At 40.5% G+C, this 20,128-nt stretch overlaps 1 protein-coding gene across 3 annotated transcripts in view; it reads right to left on the bottom strand.

Moving 5' to 3' along the window:
• LOC145360548 (2-oxoglutarate dehydrogenase-like, mitochondrial) overlaps positions 1–20,128 on the bottom strand; it is a 96,927-nt gene that overhangs the window by 39,368 nt on the left and 37,431 nt on the right. For all 3 annotated transcript variants that reach the window (XM_080215821.1, XM_080215823.1, XM_080215822.1), the window contains exons 8-15: positions 19,896–19,986; positions 16,980–17,159; positions 14,007–14,135; positions 13,372–13,551; positions 12,075–12,227; positions 9,828–9,930; positions 9,004–9,132; positions 975–1,125 (exon numbers count right to left, since the gene is read on the bottom strand). In XM_080215821.1, the coding sequence (XP_080071947.1) occupies positions 975–1,125; positions 9,004–9,132; positions 9,828–9,930; positions 12,075–12,227; positions 13,372–13,551; positions 14,007–14,135; positions 16,980–17,159; positions 19,896–19,986 (1,116 nt within the window). The remainder of the gene's footprint in view (positions 1–974; positions 1,126–9,003; positions 9,133–9,827; positions 9,931–12,074; positions 12,228–13,371; positions 13,552–14,006; positions 14,136–16,979; positions 17,160–19,895; positions 19,987–20,128) is intronic.

The following is a 20,128-nucleotide window of genomic DNA, read 5'->3' as shown; positions in this document are numbered from 1 at the left end:
CAACTTTGTGATTGGGACATTTGTATTTTGAAGTTCCTTTTGTTCCTCTACCCAATCTAGACTGACACCTTCCAAGTATGAAGTAAATTCCTCATTACCAAAATTAACTACCTCACACTTATGTGTTGAGCTTCATTTGCCAATTAGTTGTCCATTTTGCAAGATTATCACTATCTTCCTCTAATATGTTGCAGTCCTCAGTATTGACTAACAGCCCAATTTGGTGTTATTCACAAATTCAGTGACTGGGATGTATTTGATTCCAAAGCCCAAATCGCTAATGTAAATTGAGCAGCGCTGGTCCCAGTACGGATCCTTGTTGAACACCACTTCCCATTTCTGCCAGTCTGAAAAATTACTCTCGACTCCCACTCTATGCTTTATGTTCTTGAAGTCAACTAACAATCCACTCCATCACTAGTCCCTTGACACCATATTATCTGGTCTTATTCATTAGTCTATTTCTATTAATGGGACACGTTACGGAAGGTGCTTTAAAAATCTAGATAGATAACATCTACTAAGTTACCATTATCTACTCTTTTTGTTGCCTCTGCAAAATATTCAATAGGGTTGATCAGGCAACATTTTCTTTTGAAATTTCATTGCCATATTTTTCTCTGCTCTTCCATTCTCTGATTTAGTAGGAATTCTATTATTTTTCCCATCATTGATGGTACGCTGACTGGTCTATAATTGCCTTCTTAACATAACTTCTCTATTTATATATCTGCCAATTTTCTATTTATTGAAAAAAGTAAATAAATAAACATTTTCAAGAAACGTTCAAGTCAGCACAAATACAAGTTCACTGATTCTAAAAAATGGAATGGCTGAAGTTATAGATTAATAAAAGAAATTCAGAGTTTGTGGGGAATCAAGAAATACTCAGCTTTCCATGGCATTTCACAAAGTTTTGATATGAGGCAGCGTAGAAACTTGGATTACCCATCGAATTTAGCACTCCAATTTACCTGAAGGTGCCTCGTTCAACATCTTGTCCACTAAGCCTTACATGTATTCCATCTTTCAGTAAAGAACCAAATGCCATGTACTCTGCCAGTGCCCAATCAACCATTTGATTCTTGACCATCTCTGCTCGTCCCCTCAGGATACGAGTCAAACCTGGAAAAACGATGAATAGTTGTTCAGGTAAATAACAAAAAATAAGGAAAAGAAATGAAAACAAGATGTTGCTATCAATGATTAAAAGACTAATGATCTCTAATCATTAGTGATAGAAACTTTTTGTTTTTGAAAAAGGTTCCAGTTATTCCCTCCCATAAGGGGGGAATGCGCATGGTTCACCTTTCTTACAAGTTTGTTTCAGCTTGCCTGAGGCAGTAGCCTCCAAGATAAGTTATAGATTTAAATTACCTTCTAGAACTTGGGGGCATAATGTATATAGGCTAACACTGGAGTTCAGTACTGCACAAGTGCTGTATTGTGAGGAAAACCATTTCCATTCAAGGGGACATCAAAGATCTCATGGCATTATTTGAAAAGGAGCGGGGTTCAGTGCCAGTAACATGGACAATATTTCACATTACCCAAACATTTATTTGTCTTCTGTTCATGAGTCCTTAGTGCACATTGGCTATTATATTTGCCTACAGAACAATCCAGTCTGTAACTAACGGAATGACCTGAAGATTAATTTAACCCCTAAATAAATTAAAACTGTTTCTTCCCTGCTCGTCACAGTTTAGTTTTATTCTTCAAATAGGTAATCACTTAAAAAGGGTGTGGTATAATGCAAGAGAGTACAATTCTCTTTTTCCTCTAACTAGCGCAATTACTTACTATTCACGAACAGATGGAAAGTGATGTTCCTACATATTAATATCCTCGAGGACCCCAGAGTGGTGAGAATCCAATTAAGAGATTTTTGAGTTGAGAGCTTAAATGTTAACTTCCCCAGATGTATGGTCAAGGAGACAGTTCCCAGCACATTCATTAACTAGACAGAACACAGTGTTTGATAGTAGCCCATGCAAAATATTTGAGATGCAATGAAAGGAAGATCGACATGCTTCCATTCTGATAGTATTTTTCACAACCACTAACAGTTCAAATACTGTACAACCAAAGAAGTGCTTTGTGAAGTGTAGTGAAGGGGGTGCCTGCCCACAATCCCGATGGCTGCCCTGCACCAATTTAAGGCTAGGAGTGAGGAGCTAGGCTCAACAGGTCAGGGGAGCATTAAAAGAGGGACGATGACCAATGGAGAGGGTGCCTTTACTAGGCCCATGAAACACGTTTTTTTGTAAATTTTTGAACTAGCAAGATTGAATAATTAGACACTTGAGTACAGGTGAACCAGGAGATCTGGAAAAGACTACTCCTTGCCCAACCAGATGCGCAGTTAAGCTGCTGGGCTTTCCCTCTCCTGCCATGAGTGAAATATTGGCGGGGTGGAATGAGATCCTTAAATGGCCATTAATTGGAGAGCTGTCACATGAACATTCTCGGCTCTTTTGGAAATTAACCTTTACATTTGAGCAGCCGACTATGAGGAATGTTGTAAGCAGGCTCAATCTTATCCTCACCTGATGTGCACATATGGCCGGAACTTTACCAGCATGCCCACTCCAATTCCAGGGGTTGGCGAGACTCAGAATGGCACTCTCCATTAGCTTTGGGTAGGATCGTACGAACCTCAGGTGGACGTACTGGTTCCACCTATAGTCTCCCATCACATATCACTGGTGAATGACCATATCCACACCCAATATCTCTCTTCTTTTGCCAGAGGACACAGACCAACTGTAATCTTCCCTCCCCAAACACCAACTAGCTGAGACCGGCTCACTCTGAAGTATCCAACTCCTTCCCAAATTGGATAATTCAGCACCACGTCAGCCAGTGTATTTACTCAGTGAGCCACTATGTCTCCGTTACAAATTCATTGTCAAATGTAACTGAAATTCAAGAGCTGAAAAGATAAATAAGTTAAACTGGGTTACAAATTGACAAGAAATCCACTGAGGGTGCAAGAAAGTGTTTGGATGCAGTGAAGTAGGCAAGGAAGACTCTTCCTTTCCAGGTCTCCTGGGCCTAGTAAAGGCACCCTCTACATAGGTCATCCTTCCTCTTTTAATGCTCGCCTGGCCTATTGAGCCTACGTCCTCACCCACCCCTGCCCCCAGCAGGACAGAAACCCATTTCCCAGGGACATTCTTAGAATATGTAGCAGAGAATGTACTGTTCCTTAACTATGCATGTAACAAACATGTGGATGGTTGTCAGCCTGCCAATTTTTGCCCAAGTCTCTCAATCACTGTGTGCTAACATGCAGTGAGGCATTCTGAATTCGAGGATTATTAGCCTGTTTTGTTGCAAAGCACAAATTTGAATTCAAATGATAAAATTAGCCAGTCAAACATTATGAGTAGCATACACTTAAAAAATATATCAAAAAGCTGTTGTGGAAGTATTCCTCAAATCCCTTTTAAGAATATATGATGCTTAAGAATACATATTATGCATATGAAGATAAATAGCACAATTAATAAACAGCCATTAGCTCTTATACATCAATGCAGAAGTCCTTCATGCACATCTGTCACACAGATAATAAATAAACAGCTCTGTTCTTTATGCCTTTACAGCCTTCTCAGATGACAACTGTTCACCTGTAGTCGAGTGTCTAATTATTCAATCTTGCTAGTTCAAAAATTTACAAAAAAACCATGTGTTTCACCTGAATATAATAGATTGACAGTGCTGTTAGTCCCTCACCAAGTATATCATTTCTCTATTTCGGACTCTCCAATAGAGTAAATTTCACTGATGTACAGTAGATCCAGAATTAACAGAAATGGAATCAAGACTTTAGTGAAATGTTACCCTGGAGAATCCTCTTGAGCTATCAAGCCATAATGGTTTCCTTTAAATAAATATGTGATTAGCATAATTACAGAGACCATTATCACCAAGGATGTTTTGCTGTTTATGTCTCCAGCTGGAAAAATATGTGCGCAGTGAAATGGAAGAGTAATTTCTTAGTGTCATACAATCTGCATTTGAAATTATTTAAAAGTTACAATGATTTTACGTACCAGCACACTCTCACAAAAATTGTCAAAATCTAGGGCCCAGATTTTTGCCACGATGAAGTTGCTCGGGTGGTAATCAAGTCAATTGGAGTTTGCTCATGTGCGGTTTGTGGAGGAATTTACCATCAGCTCCCTCAGCTGAAGTGCGATTTTGGTAGGCCAGGACTGTGTGTGCAGATTAGACTAGCTAAGGGGTGCTCTAAACTCAGTGGCTAGCCAGGAGAGATAAGGTACCCCTTTGGATATGGTTCTGGGTCACCTCAGGGAGAGGTAAGACACACTTTGGGATTGTTAAGAGTAGACAAAGCATCTAGTAGTACTTGTTAAAAGTAAACATTTTTTAAAAGTGTGGAGGGTTTCAAAAAAAAATCAGCACTTGATATTTCATTCTGTCTGTTGCCAGAAACCTGATGGAAGTCATTAAAGATTTGTGCTGCAATGATCTCCATTCACAAACCTGCAAACATAGGGCAGACTTTCCACTGTGTTGAAAATCTGGGCCCTAGATTTTGACATTTTTGTATGCGAGTGCTGGCACATGAGATTGCTGTAGCTTTACAAGTTAACATTATCATTGTGGTTGACTGTTAAGTGAGCAGTTTGATTGACAGCCCTAAGTTACAGTTAGGTCAAATGGCCATGCTAAATTGCTCCTTAGTGTCAGTGTAAATTAGCAGGGCAAATACATGGGTTACGGAGATAGACCCTGAGTGCAGACTTGAAGGGCTGAATGACCTTCTTTAGCACTATAGGGATTTTATGAAGTGGTTATGGAACAAAAATGTTTATTTTCATAAGAGATTAGTTGAAGAAATTTCAATCTATTGAATTTTTTTTTTAAAATCAATGAAAATAGCAGGGTCATCAATACAGATAACTTTATTGTGTGTCAACATGGCTCTTGACCTTTGCCCATACTGGAAACTAGATAACTTGGGGTTAAAGGATGGTGGGTTAGCATACATTGACACAAAATTGATACTGAGACTATAAAAGATCATAGGAATGAATAAGGGCATGTATTGGCATGGAGGGTGTGTGGGGATGTGGGGTGAGGTTTGGGGAATGTTTTATGTTCTAACTTTTTTTTAATTTTGGATACTGTGCAGAGTCTGGAGGCAGGTCATCAATCCATCCAGCCGGCTTGGGGCTCTGGCAGTCACTTCACTTCTTCGCAGTTATCCACTTATCCACTTCGACTGCTATTCTAACACATCCCCTGGACAGAAGATCTAACATCTGGGCACAAATTTTTAAATGTGAAGTGCGTGGAGTTGGGAATTCTCCCACATCTGCTCACCTGACCCAAGAGTGAAACTCTCGGTCTCAGTCTTTGTATTATTTCCCACTTGCTTGTCGCTCAATCTAGTTATTTCAAACTCTCCCCCATGTTTTTATCTGCTATTCATTTTCTCCTTCTCTGTGGTGCTCCTTCAATCATCAGTTTCATATTTATTTTCCCCAGCTGCTCTCCTCATCTTTCTTTCTCATGTTCTCTAAATCACTCACCACACTGTCTAACTTTTAACTTTTTACTTTGAGGAAAGGTAATACGGCAGCTAACAAAACCAATGCAGAAATCGGCTGGACCAGGTAAAGATGGCAGATTCCCTTTCCTAAAAGATATTATTGAACCAGATGAATGTTAGGACAATCAAGTTTTAGTCACAGTGAGTCATACTGTAAGAAGTCTTACAACACCAAGTTAAAGACCAACAGGTTTATTTGGAATCACAAGCTTTCAGAGCGCTGCTCCGAAAGCTCATGATTCTAAACAAACCTGTTGGATTTTAACCTGGTGTTGAGAGACTTCTTACCATGCCCACTCCAGTCCAACGCCAGCATCTCCACCTCATGAATCATACAATATAGAGGAGGCCCTTCAGCCTGTTGAGTCTACACCAACAAAACTACATTAAATCTACACTAATCCAGCTCTTGGCCCCTAGTCTTGAATGTTATGACATTTTAAGCGCTCATCCACATATCTTTTAAAGGTTGTGAGGTTTCCCACCTTTATTACCCTCGCAGGCAATGCATTCCAAACTCCCACTCCCCTTTGGGTGAAAAAGATTTTCCTCAAATCCCCTCACCTTAAAACTGTGTCCTGTCATTATGGCCACTGTTATTAATACTAGCCTTTTGATTCCAGATTTCTTTAATTAATTGAATTTAAATTCTAAACTGCCATGATCAGATTTGAATACAACATCTGGATTAATATACTTTTAGCTTAAATATTGTACAACCATACCCAGTGCCTCTTGCGCCTGACAAATAGCAAGAGCAGTCACATGCATGCCACAGATCAATAATGTTTCTGGCAAGTGGCAAAGAATGCCATTTGTAAATGGATTTCTCAATAGGTACATAAACTAAAAACAGCATCTACAAGCTCCTGCAATTGACAATTTAATTTAGATTGGGAGGAAAGAAAACATTTGTCACAAAAACAAAGTATTGCTTTTGTGGCATTTAGATTTAGCACCAAAGAATCCTTGGAAAACAAGTACAATATACAAAATCTGTGTTAATCCTTTGCTGTGTCCTAAATAAAGGCTGTTGTTTTCCTGATGCATTTCGCACAGCGCAGATCATGTTGGGATGGCACAGAGTCGGAAAAATCGCTATTGAGAGGTCTAGCACATTCAGGACCACAGGAAAAAACCCATTGCAAACCTCTCAGCCACTGTGTGCAGACATAATCTGGTTCCTTATTATGCTTAATCAATTTGAAGCTGTATTCTCCCTGCTTCCCAGATTCTCTGACCCTCAGGCACAGCGTTAACCTGGTGAGAATCACTGCTGGTCTCCACAAATGGAGATCAGGCCTGATAGGCACGCAGTCATTTCCTCAGGTGAATGGGGAAATGACAATGTCCATCTAGCACTCTGCAGAGGCGCTGTCAGATGGCACTGTTGATGGGTACTGCTAAGGTTCCAGGGGCAGTCCCAAGGAGAAGGGACCAGCAGGAGCTATGAAGGAGGTCATGCAGTGGGTGGGGGGAAGGCGGTCATGAAGCGAGCCCCATTGGGAGGGCCTCTAATACTGGCGATCTATGTTGGGAGTGGGGTGGGAAAACATGCCTTCAAGGGGGAGGGTTCCCTGACATCTGTTGGGAGAGGATGGGGGTCTTCAATTTCACTTTGAGACTGGGATTCCTCTCAGAACCAGTGCAAAACTTGCCCCTTCCTAAAAAAAGAATGAGTGTGGGAAAATTGTGATCTGATTCAGGTTGGCATCACACCAGATTTCTCACCAAAAATGACACAGGGAAAGTTATGTCCATAATATACTTTTTGATAGCAGCAGGGTGAACAAGGTAAATTGCAAGCAAATGAATACCAGGTGGTTTTTGCATATATTTCCCTTAATCACATCAATGCAGTCTTCAACACAAGTTTCAAAGCAACCATTTGGTTTCTATCAACTAAAGGTTTTTTACCGTTGGCATTTGAGTTTAAAATGATGATGCAGCTTCAGAATTTATTGCAGAATGTCCTTAGATTCTCACATTTAAGGATGGAGATGGTGCTTTGTACTGTGCCAATGCTTGCATCCTTTTTGCAATACTATGCCAAGGGTGTGGGACTAGAGGGGGTTCATGAATCAAGACCCATCAGGAGGGCCCCATAACCAGCAAAACATATTGGGAGGGGGGGAGCATGCCTTCAATGGAGGGGTGGTAAGGAGATAAGGGGGAAACAACCACTGGTGCCTCTAACAGTTGTTTATGAAATGTGCCTGGTCCTCTCCTGAGCCACTGTTTCCCTGTCAAAGACTGAAGGTCTGATTCTAACTTACTCTGACAACCATAAATTAACAGCACCAGCCTTAAAAATGGTCACTTACTGCCCCATATAACACTGGCACTCTGGCCAACATCTTGGGTAGAATCCAAATATGGCAGGCTAAGTGCTTTGGATGGAAAGCTACACCAACGTGACAATCAGGGTTCTGTAACAGAAGTTATCAGAGCTTCTGAAAGGTCAGGAACGTAAAGATTAAATTACAGGTTTTCTACAATCACGCTTGCTGAAATCTGCTAAGAGTGCATACCATGGATTGAACCCACGATCTGCCTGACATTGCAAAGCCTGCAGTTGGGTTTCTTGCTCTTACTGTGTTTTATTGTACTCCCATTTCATCCAATTTTTTATAAACTTCTGAGAAATCTATTTATTGGTGGCCTCAGTTTAAAAGTTACAAATAGGACTTGTGTAACACATAGTAAAACACCAATTATATTGGTGCACAAGAAACACTCTCAGGCTGGCAGGTCATTTCAAAGGTCCAACATGAATCATATTTTATATTTCCTTCTTTTATATTTCCTTCTTTTACATTCAAATAATTACACCCACCTGTGACCACCTTTCTCCAGCTCTGCTTCTATTTCAGTCAGTGACAGATTTGTCACCGTACCAAGCACAGCATGAATCGTAGGGAGGGAATGGGCACAAGCTGCAGATGGCCAATAACATACAGCTGTAGTCTCATGCATAAAAAAGACCAATGGGGTCATACGAATCCTACTCTACGCAGAATGTATTTCATTTGAATATTACACATAAATGCTCGTATTTGGCTGGCTGACTGTGGTGAGTTCACAATTAAAGCAATTCCACATTCATGCCAAATTAGGGAAACAGCTCATTTGTGCTCCTTTGAACAGCAGATGGTGTTTGCTTTGACCCACTGCACCTTTTCGGTCCATCTCCTACACCACAGGCTGATAGCTAATACTGTGAACTTTCTGATACAATGAAATATTGATAAACAAAAACACTGGGTATGTTCATGTGTAAACCTGAATTTTAGAAGTACATCAGTATAGAACTAATACTATTAATCGCCCAATTTTCAGAATCATTTTTGACATAAAATAATTGCACTGATCATGCTTTCACCTAATAAATGTGTTTTGTTAACATACATACATACCCGAATGAATGATAAAACCTTCTATTGGCACCGAGCTGGCTACATTCCCAATATGTTGCAGGATTTCTACAGAAAGGCCTGTTGGGGCACAAGTCATACTCTTTGGCTCGCCACTCTGAGTAAAGAAACCTAAGATAAAAAGTTTTATTTTGTAATCATTATGCTGATTGTCAAATTGTTCATTTTTTCATTACACCACCTAACAGTTAGTTAATTTTTTTTAGCACTTCTGAGGTATAATTTAACACTGCTAATATTGATCAGGCAATATGAGAGCAAGGTGAGATCAGTGCTCATTTTGAGACGCAGATTAAATACATTCTGGCAAGTGTGTGTGTGTGGTGGGGGGGTGGGTTGGGAGAAGAGAGAGAGGGAGGGAGGGAGGGAGGGAATTCTCCGGCTGCTCACGCCAGCAGGATTCTCTGCTCCCACTGGCAGTGCACCCCCTTCCACAGGTTTCACAGCAGCAGAGCTGACATCAGTGGGAAATCCGACTGTCAGCGGCAGAAACAGAGAATCCTGCCACTGGTGAACAGCATGTAACCTCCGACCACTGAGAATTCCCCCTCCCACCCCTCCACCCTCACACCACCCATAGTCAAATGGAATGGAAGCTAGTTTAATAATGTATCTTTGCTTGTACTCATATTTTTAAAATACCTTCTTCAACTGCCGGGAGTAGCACTATCACTCAGGTACCATCAGGTTCTACTTGCTTGTTTTTTTTTTACACCTTTGTTTAAAACCATAGTTTATCACTATGTATATTTAGAACAAATTTTACAAGAATATCCTTCCATGTAAGGCTATTGAATTTTGCTCACCTGGCCAAGGGGAATCTAGCCATTCTTTAATTTCAAGAATTTTCTCATCCTTTGCCCCGGTATAGGCTTCCTCACAAATTCTGTCATAATCTGCTACTTCCTCCTTGAAATAGAAAAATTCATCAAATGCAGTTTACAGAGCTTAAATATCCAAACTGAGGAGTCACCTGAAAGAAGACCAGGTGTTCCCCACAAGAAAGGGAGGGGTCTGGCAGCGGCTCGGGGTAAAGGAAGAAGGGGAAAGAAAGTAACTTGTGCACTTCCTGGCAGCGCTGACAAGCAGCCAGATTCTCTGGCCTCCCCAGTGTCTTTCTCATGGTGGGAGGCGGTATACCATTGGTGGCAGCAGCAGGATCTTCTGTCCCACCACTGCCAATGGGATTTCCCATTGAATCAACCCCATGCCTCTGGGAAACCCGTGGCAGGGGTGCGTCGTCAGCGAGAGCAGGGTGGACGTTCCAGCCAAGAGTTCTGGCAGCACATAGTGAGCTAGTGAAAGAGTGGTAATTGGATAGATTTGGGCATGGGAATGGATATTGCGGCATAGTGATAATGTCATCCAGAGGTCCCAGGTTAAAACCCAGGGGACATGGGTTCAAATCTCACTAAGAAGTCTCTCAACACCAGGTTAAAGTCCAACAGATTTATTTGTAGCACAATCTACTGAAGGTATAGTCAGGTTCCTGCACACTGCACACCACTGCGGAACTTGCCTGCAGCTTCCGTAGCTTGTGCTACCAAATAAACCTGCTAGACTTTAACCTGGTGTTGTGAGACTTCTTACTGTGCTTACCCCAGTCCAACACCGGCATCTCCACATCAAATCTCAACCCGGCAGCTGGTGAAATTTGAATTCAGTTAATGAATTCTGTAATATAAAGCTAGACTCTGTAATAGTGACCATGAAATAGTCATTGATTGTCATAAAAATCCATCTGATTTACTAATAAGCTTTACGGAAAAACCTGCCACCCATACCTGGACTGGCCTACACGTGCCACTAGATCTACAACAATGTTCGATTCTTAAATTCTTGCTGAAATGGCTGAGTAAGCCGCTCCGTTAGGGCAAACAGAGATGGGAAACAAATGTTCACTTTGCCAGCAGCACCCACATCTCATGAAAGAATAAAAACAAATCCAAATTTTTGGCTAGTTTGACATTCCCCAGTAATGCAAATAACACCAAAAAGAAAACATGCAGAGTATTAACACTAAATTAGGAACATGGATCAAAATTCTAAACTTAAAACATAGAATTCTAGCAGCAATCTTAAGAGCATCAAGGAGCTTACATAGGGGCTGTTTTTAATGGAAGCAATAAGGGTTTTGCTCATTAGCTGGCGAAACCCCGTCACCTCTATTTGGGAAGTCCCGCCACATGAAGTGCTAATCCTGCACTTAAACTGGGTAAAGATGGGGATTCGCTGAGATCAAGGATAATGGAGATGAAAGAGTCACCTGTCAAGGGCTGTCAGCAAGTCAGAGCTGGGCAGTTCTTCATGGCTTGACAGCCCCACTAGGAAGGCAGTTGCTTCTTATGGTACTATACTCACCCAAGGCCCAAGATCATAGATGGACCTAGGCACTAATGAGCGATGGTTGGGGGAGGGGGCAAAGGCAGGGGTTTGGCTCTCAGCAAGCCCCTCTTCCTGATGCCGGGTCAGGCACCGAATGCTTTTAAATGAGGAATCTACCCAAAGGCAACCCAAGCAGGATTTACTTATCGGGCTTCCTGCATGGCCAGTCCCCCATTGCCTTTGGGTGAACACCAGTGGCAGCATGTGGCTGCTGTGCAGCGGAGGATGGGAAGGTCACCTGTGGGCTTTTCTGCCATGGACTTAATGGGGGTAGAGACAAGACGACAGTAGGAGTCTCTAACCTCTGGCCCGATTAAAGGCCCCCATCTAGAAAACCTAGCACATGGGAGGCCACAGGATGTTAAGAAAATAGGATACTCCAATTCCTTGCTATAATTTTGCCCACTTGCATGCCTCAGGCTGGCGCCACTTTAAAGTAACATCCTCATCCAATCCTTCAGAAGCAATTACTGCATTTCAAGGATCATGGGCTTCTATCGCAAGGTTTCTTACCCAGCTACATTTGGTGTCTAAATCCACACAAAATGAAATGGAGGCTGAGACTAGAAGATCTGAATTTGATTTATATCTGATCAGGACATTTGACTTAAACTATCTTACTCTATTAAGACTACAGATTTGAGATACAGCTGGTATAGTGTGCAGACCTCATACTCTTGTAGTGTCAGAACTCCTTCAGATATCAATTTATCTGCATACTTCTTCAGAACAGGCGCCTGCTGCTGGATCTGCTTGTACATCAGAGGCTGCGTGAACATGGGCTCATCCATTTCATTGTGTCCCCTTCTACGGTAGCAAACCTAGCCATTGACATCGAAATGAAGGATATAATTATCCGAAATCAGAACTATTTTGTACTGTATCTGTGCAAACACTTGCTGCCTAATAAAATTACTATCACTTCAGAAGCTGTGCCAAAAATAATTAAAAACAGATATGTTGTCCAGCGTTTGTGCCAGAATTGTTTAAGAAGCTTAATTGAAAAAAAATCAAACATGTCTATTTTCATTGCCTTGGTCAACAGGTGATTCGACAAAACATTCAAACACTTTCATACATACTCTAAACTCAATTTATTGAGCTATTAAAAAACCTGATGATGTTATTCTTGATTATTTTTTTCATCTTCATGTCTGTTCCAAGAGGTGAGATGTAGTATATCCAGGAGCAAACTGATGCTACCTTCATTCCACTTGAATCTATGCACTGACCTCCAAAACTGGGACACCAGTGCAAAGTTTCCAAACAAAAAACTTGCTTTCCTTATAGAGGATGAACAAACTGCAAGTGGTTTAATGTTGTGGTTCACAGCTGCTAAGAACCTGATCTTTCAAATAACCCTTGCGGCCATCATGCCAGTGTGCCTTTCATTCTGGGCTGCATTTCATCTCAGGCTCCACAGATAAAAGGAAAGCCTATTAAACTACTGTGCTCCCCAGTTCCACATTTCTAAAGCAATCTGGCAGCCAGAAAATAACTACATTGGTTTCCTAAAGGTATGGTCCTCCAGATGTTCAATAATATATTACTGCCTGCCCTTACAGTTACACAAAATTACTACATTTTAAAGAATTAAAATATACTGGAATATATTGGGTGAGATTTTTTGACTGTTCCCACTGGTGGGACTGTGTAGTCCTGCCTACAGCATGCTCCTGCTGCAGGTCCCCCGGTGGTCAAGGATGCAAATGATGGGAAATCCCATTAACAAGGGCAGGGAGTGGAAGATCTCGCCTTTGGCCAATAGCAGACTGCCTCCACTGCCACAAAACATGGAATTGGAGGAGAATTCCCAATCAAAATTACAGTACATTAGAGAGAAAAACAATCATTTTGTTTTATTTGATGACTGATCAAATTATACACCACACGTAGTTTTTCTAAACATACATGAAACCATGTTGGCAACATTTCAAATACTGCAATATGTCATCTTGTAATTACCAGATCGATTACAACATCCTTATTGAATGTGTTCCGCCACTCTGCAGCCACTTTGCATACATAGTTCACTGCCTCTGGGTCATCACTATTCACATGAAAGATGGGAGCGTTCACAACACGTGCAACGTCAGTAGGGTACGGAGATGAGCGGGCCATCCGAGGATCTGTAGTAAACCCAATCTGCAACAACATTTGCCTTCCAACATTAACAGCATCACCGGCTGCATTTCATTGTTTTAAAGTTTATTTCATTAGTGTCAGAGGTAGGCTTACATTAACAATGCAATGAAGCTACTGTGAAAATCTCCTAGTCGCCACACTTTGGTGCCTGTTCGGGTACAGAGGGAGAATTTAGCATGACCAATGCACCTAACCAGCACATCTTTCGGACTGTGGGAGGAAACCAGAACACCCGGAGGAAACCCACACAGACACGATGAGAAGATGCAAGCTCCACACAGTGGCCCAAGCTGGGAATCGAACCTAGGTCCCTGGCGCTGTGAAGCAACAGTGCTAACTTCTGTGCTACCGTACCGCCCAATTGTTTCTGGTCAGAAATAATTCAACAACTCACTGGTATACATGTCCCACAGTCATATTTTACTGTATATTAGCTCAAATATGCCTTTTCTTACCTGGTTATTTACAACTACATGGATAGTACCATGTGTAGTATAGGATGGGAGGTCACTGAGATGAAATGTCTCATACACAATACCCTGCCCAGCGAAAGCAGCATCACCATGTAGAAGGATTGACATAACCTTTAAATTTAAAGATAAATTATTTTATGAGTTAGTCATTGCACTTTTCATTTCTTTTTATTAAAAAAGGTACTAAATTACATAGTCTAATTCAAAATGTATTATTTAAAATCACAAAACCTTGGTGAAGGACAGCCCAAACCAGATAGTCGATTTTTGTAAATAATTTTAAAAGGAGAAGCCCCATGCAGTCCAAGCTATCATACACTTACTTTAAAAAACACCTTGTTTTTTTATTACCAATTGATATAATTCAGTTTATTATTTCTATGTGTGGACCTTGAAAACAAATATTATTTTGCCTTCTCCTTTACAGTCACTCAGACCTCATCCAGATAATTTGCTCTTGAGCTCCATTTCATGCATCTCTCTCTCTGTTCAGGTATCATGCCCTAAGAAGGCATTAATGAATCTTTATGTTAATCTTACCCTGGAGACATGGATCATCATCTTGATGGTACATTCATCCAGTTTATGAGGCTCTTTAGAAAGATGCTTCTGTGTCTACCTCGATCTCTTTTACCATTGATCTTTCCCATCATGATAACACTTCCTGAATCACGATTTCTTATTATGTGCCCAAGAAATTCCAACCATCTCTTCCTGATCATAGACCCCTTTTGATTCAGATTTCACTCGCACCTCTTCATTGGCGGTGTGACTTATAAGAACATAAGAACATAAGAAATAGGAGCAGGAGTAGGCCATCTGGCCCTTCGAGCCTGCCCCGCCATTCAATAAGATCATGGCTGATCTGTCGTGGCTCAGTTCCACTTTCCCGCCCTCTCCCCATAACCCTTAATCCCCTCTCTTATCAAAAACCCATCAACCCGCTTCTTAAAAATATTTAGCGAGGCAGCCTCCACCACTTCAACGGGCAGAGAATTCCAGAGATTCACCACCCTTTGAGTGAAGAAGTTCCTCCTCAACTCCGTTCTGAACTGCCCCCCCTTTATCTTGAGGCTGTGCCCCCTAGTCCTACTGTCTTTTTTGAGCGGGAAGAGTCTTTCCACCTCTATCCTATCCATCCCATTCATCATCTTATACGTCTCAATGAGATCTCCCCTCATTCTTCTAAACTCTAACGAGTACTAGCCTAGTTTATTCAGCCTCTCCTCATAGCTCAACCCCCTCAACTCCGGTATCAGCCTAGTAAACCTCCTCTGCACTCCCTCCAAGGCCAAATATCCAAGGTATCTTTATTATTCATCTGAAAAACCATAACTCTGCAGCTTCAAGTTTTCGCTGCATTGCTTCACTGATCATCCAACGCTCACTGCTGTACGCCAAAGTTGATGTGATGTAATGCTCCAAGATTTCCAATTTTGTTTTTATGGATAACATAATTTGCCCATTCCAATTCTTCATCTTATTTCTTGATTGCATTTTCTTTCCAACGTTAACATACTTCCTAGATAACAACATTGGTCTACCTGCATGACTTTTTGAACTTACTTTTTATATGACTTCCTTTGTGGACATTTTGTTTTTCTACAAATTGATGCTCAGCCTTTTCCTCTGACTTACACTCATGACTCTACCCAAAATCCTATGCAGTTTCTCTTATGAGTCAGCAATAAGACTGGTGTCATCAACGTATTTTATACTGTTAAAGTTGTAACCTCCGATTAATAATCCAGAAAGGTCTTCAATCTCTCAAAGAGTACTTTCATTATATAAATGGAATAAATCTAGGGAGAAAAGATTCCCTTTTTAACCCCTCTTTTAATCTTCACAAAATTGCTTAGGTTGTTTTTACAGCCACGGTTTTTTCCCTATTAAGGCTTCTTATCACTCTAGGATCTTTGCCATCGAGGTCAAAAGAATTTTCCAACATAGAAAATAGAGGCAGGAGAAGGATATTTGGCCCTTCGAGCCTGCTCCACTATTCATTTTGCTCATGGTTGATCATTAAGATCAATATCCTGCCTTCCCCATATCCCATAGAACATGCTCATTAATTCTTCACATTTCACCTTACCAAACATTTTATAATCAATTAAAGATACGAATGCACATTTTTTTCATCTCAATGGCTCCTTCTGATAGCATGCATATGGGTTTCAAAAATATCTTACTTCCCTGAACATCTGAGAAACTTAACTCCAACTGCTATACCTGATTACTTCACCTCCATCTATTAAAAGAAGAGTCAGGAATGAAGGTTAACTTCTATGGCAGAATTGACTGGAAGTTTCTTGCTGCAAACTGTCGCCTTTTCTATCTGTTCATCAAAATATCTATATGTCATTTGTATTCATTTCAAATTTAGACAGCTAAATTTAATTTAAACAGCTATGCACTGATTGGCAGACCTAGTTCAATGAAAATTTGACCACAATATTGCAAATGAAATGAAATATTTTAGCGATTCAGGAAAATGGGTCAACTTTGTTGAATGTCCTTGAGCAAGTCTATATAAACTGTGTCCACAGACATTTCTACAATGTTAGTCTTCTTCAAAAAAAAAGGTTCAAGGTTCATCAGACGTGACCTGTTCTTTACAAATGCATGTTGCTCAATAGCACTTCAACTGTAATTTATTCAGCACAGAGGGCTGAGAGAATCTCGCGGCTGGTAGAGTGTGTCAGAAATTCTTCTCTGAACTCCCACCGAAAAAGCCAGCATGAATTACTTCAATTTTCATGCAAATCCAACACTTAGAATTTTTGTTAGGAGAATTCCGGCCAGCCTTTTTTTTCAAGGCATGCTGGTGACCTATTTTAAGTATTTATCAACTAAAAGAATATTAAACACAAGTAAGCAGCTTAAATGCAGCAACAAAAGTTGATATGAAACAGAAATTGTTTGGAATTTAAATAAAGGTCTGCTTCTCCCCGTTACCTTTTTGCCTGTGGTGTCTCCACGGTAGAACTGCACTGCTTTGGTTTTTCCCTGTACCACTGGATTCACTGCTTCGAGGTGCGAAGGATTTGCCATCAGTGACATGGTAATGTGTTTGTTAGTTGTTCGGTTGATCCTTTCATGGTAAACACCCAGATGGTACTTAACATCACCTGATCCCTAAATGATGCATTATGGAGGTTACACATGATTCCTCATATTGACATATTGCTCTCAATCCCTTGTTTGTTCTTAAATAAACTACGGTAGAAAACTGTAGGCAATTGGAACAGTCAGCAAACATGGTAGCGAACAAAAGAAGAAATGTAGAACAATTCCAAGATTCAATGGAAGCTGCCAAAGCTAAGTAACCATTGGTGACATTATATTAAAATGGATACTTTAAGCATGTTTAATTGACTTGGTGTGGCATAGTGGAACAATGATTAGCACTGCTGCCTCATAGCACTAGGGACCTGGGTCCGATTCCCAGCTTGGGTCACTGTCAGTGTGGAGTTTGCACATTCTCCCCATGCCTGTGTGGGTTTCCACTGGGTGCTCCAGTTTCCTTCCACAGTCCAAAGATGTGCAGGTTAGATGGATTGGCCATGCTAAATTGCCCCTTAGTGTCAGGGGGACTAGCTTGGTTAAATATATGGGATTATGAGGATAGAGCTTGGATGAGATTGTGGTCAGTGCAGATGCAATGGGCAGAATGGGCTCCTTCTGCACTGTAGGATTCTATGATCTATGACTAAAATGAATGTTCTGATTAATCAATAAGTTAAGACATATTTAATATAGTTCATATACAATTATTTAGTATTGATATCTTTTGCTTTATAAAAGATAGTACCTTGGAGGGAAACATGAAGTTAGTCTTTATTTTATTTCCTCAGATGTTTGCTTTAAAGTTTGTTGCTAGACCTCATTCGAAACTATATTGGGGCATGGTTTATTTTTAGATAGTAATGTTATGATAGCAAAGGAAAAAGGAGGCAAGGAAAAATATTCCAGTTCTACTGAACAGCTACATCAAAGTACTGGAGTATGCTACAAATTTATAGCTTCAAAGCAACAACTTTCGCAAACAATTGGGCAATCATCCAAGTAGTGAGGCAAGTTTACCAGAAAGTTGATCAGTTACTGATATTTTGAAATATGGAGAAGAGGGTCACTAAATAACCTTCCTCACTATCAGATGGAAATCAAATTTGAAGTACAAATGTATTAAATTCCAAGAAATTTACAGCATGTTAAATTTACAGATACCGAATGGCTGCAACATCAATTGGTTCTACTTTACAGCTGATTTTTGGAAACAGAAATGTTCAAAACAAGTTTTCAAGGGACTTCACAATGTTTTTGTTATGTAAAAAAAACTGGGTGGCTTCATGATTTCCTGTAACTAATTTAGAAACGAATCACAAAAAACATTAGTACCATATTCAATGACAAGTCCTTATTCTTGGAATAAATTTGAATACCATTACTCAGCCTGCACCCTAAACACGATTCTCCCTCACTGAATATTCAAACCTCACCCCCTTTGGCACTGTCCTAGCACAGATTGGGCACTGCCAGGATTATACAGTGTTACTGTGACAATCAGTGCCTGGACAGTACCAGGATAGGCCTTCATGGGAACCACATCTGTGGGGAGGAGGGGGGATTATTTCCAGTTGTGTGTAGTTGGGGAGAAAAGAGTACAGGCATTGAGAAGGAAATTGCAGGTATGAGGGGGGAGCAGGTGGTGAAGAGGGAAATGTCAGTGAAACTTCCACAGTGTCAGCTGGGGAGAAGCCCAATATTTCTGTTTGGGGGAAGGTGGGAATGTTCCACTTCTGAGCTGAAATGGAACTCTGTAGAGTTTGTTGGAGTTGAATTTGTAGAATTTTGTTAAAGTAGGTGAGCTGGATACATGGAGTCAGCCTTGCTGACTCTCTCAGGCCACGCCCCACCAGAGTAATGGCATAAATCCCGTCCACCCATTTTATTTATTCAGAGAAGCTCAAGATTTGGAAGAAAAACTGATCTGTGCAACTGGAGAGCGACACGCCAGTTTTCAGTCTGACCCTAACATTGAAAAAATCTAGCAAGATTCTGCCCAAGGAACGTGAAATTCTGTCGTCACAAATTGTGTGCTTTTTAAATAAAACTTGACTTTGTGTGCCCTCCACCTTATTTTGCACCATCTTGCACTCTTGGTTTGGTTTCAAAGAACGGGCAAAAATAATTTCTATGCGTAGCTTGTTATGGTGATAACTTCATCCAGAGCTCACTGACATCCAGAAACAGTCCTGGACATTTTTAGCATCAGGATAGTTTATTACCAGAAATCAAATAATATTCTTAAAAATTATCAATGAAACTTAATATAAAACATTGTTCAGTTAATATTATAAATGAATGGTTGCCCATTAAGTGCAGATCCTACAGATAAGTTTAGAATTTACAAATCCTAATAAAAATACAACACATCAAGGTGAATTTTCTGGACCCGCCCATTGTGGTCCATTGGCCTCAGTTGGGAATTTCTGGTCTTGGCATGGGTGAACCAGAAAATCTATCAATTGACTTTCTTATCTCATTCTGACTGTCAGTATATCACAATAGGTGCAAATTTGTCAATCATCATCATAAAAATAAAAATTAAAAAGTCTCACAACATCAGGTTAAAGTCCAACAGGGTTATTTGGAATCACAAGCTTTCAGAGCACTGCTCCTTCATCATCACTATCCACTAAAGAAGGAGCAATGCACCAAAAGCTCGTGATTCCAAACCTGGTGTTGTGAGATTTCTTACTGTGCCCACCCCAGTCCCAACACCGGCATCTCCACATCATAAAATTTTAAAAATCAGGTTACTTTGAGAATTGCAAATGAAACAAGTGTTGAAAACAGATCACTACTCACCTCCTCTGAAGCTTCCAACTTTGGATCAAACTGACAGAAAATTTGTTCCAAATCCTTCCGGATTACATTGGCCAACACGTTTAACCGGCCTCTAGAAAAGTTTTCAATTTTTTTTTAAAGGTAGTATGGAAATGCATTTCTTTGAAAACTTAAGCGATGTTTTACCAGTGTTTTTATAGAATTTACAACAGCTATAAATTATAGTATTGACTCCAATAAAATTTAATATCCAG

This window comes from Carcharhinus amblyrhynchos, chromosome 31, assembly GCF_965287045.1.
Source record: "Carcharhinus amblyrhynchos chromosome 31, sCarAmb.v2.hapA, whole genome shotgun sequence".
NCBI lineage: Eukaryota > Metazoa > Chordata > Chondrichthyes > Carcharhiniformes > Carcharhinidae > Carcharhinus > Carcharhinus amblyrhynchos.
The sequence above is the reverse complement of the archived record's forward strand: the minus strand, read 5'-3'. Positions and strand labels throughout refer to the sequence as shown.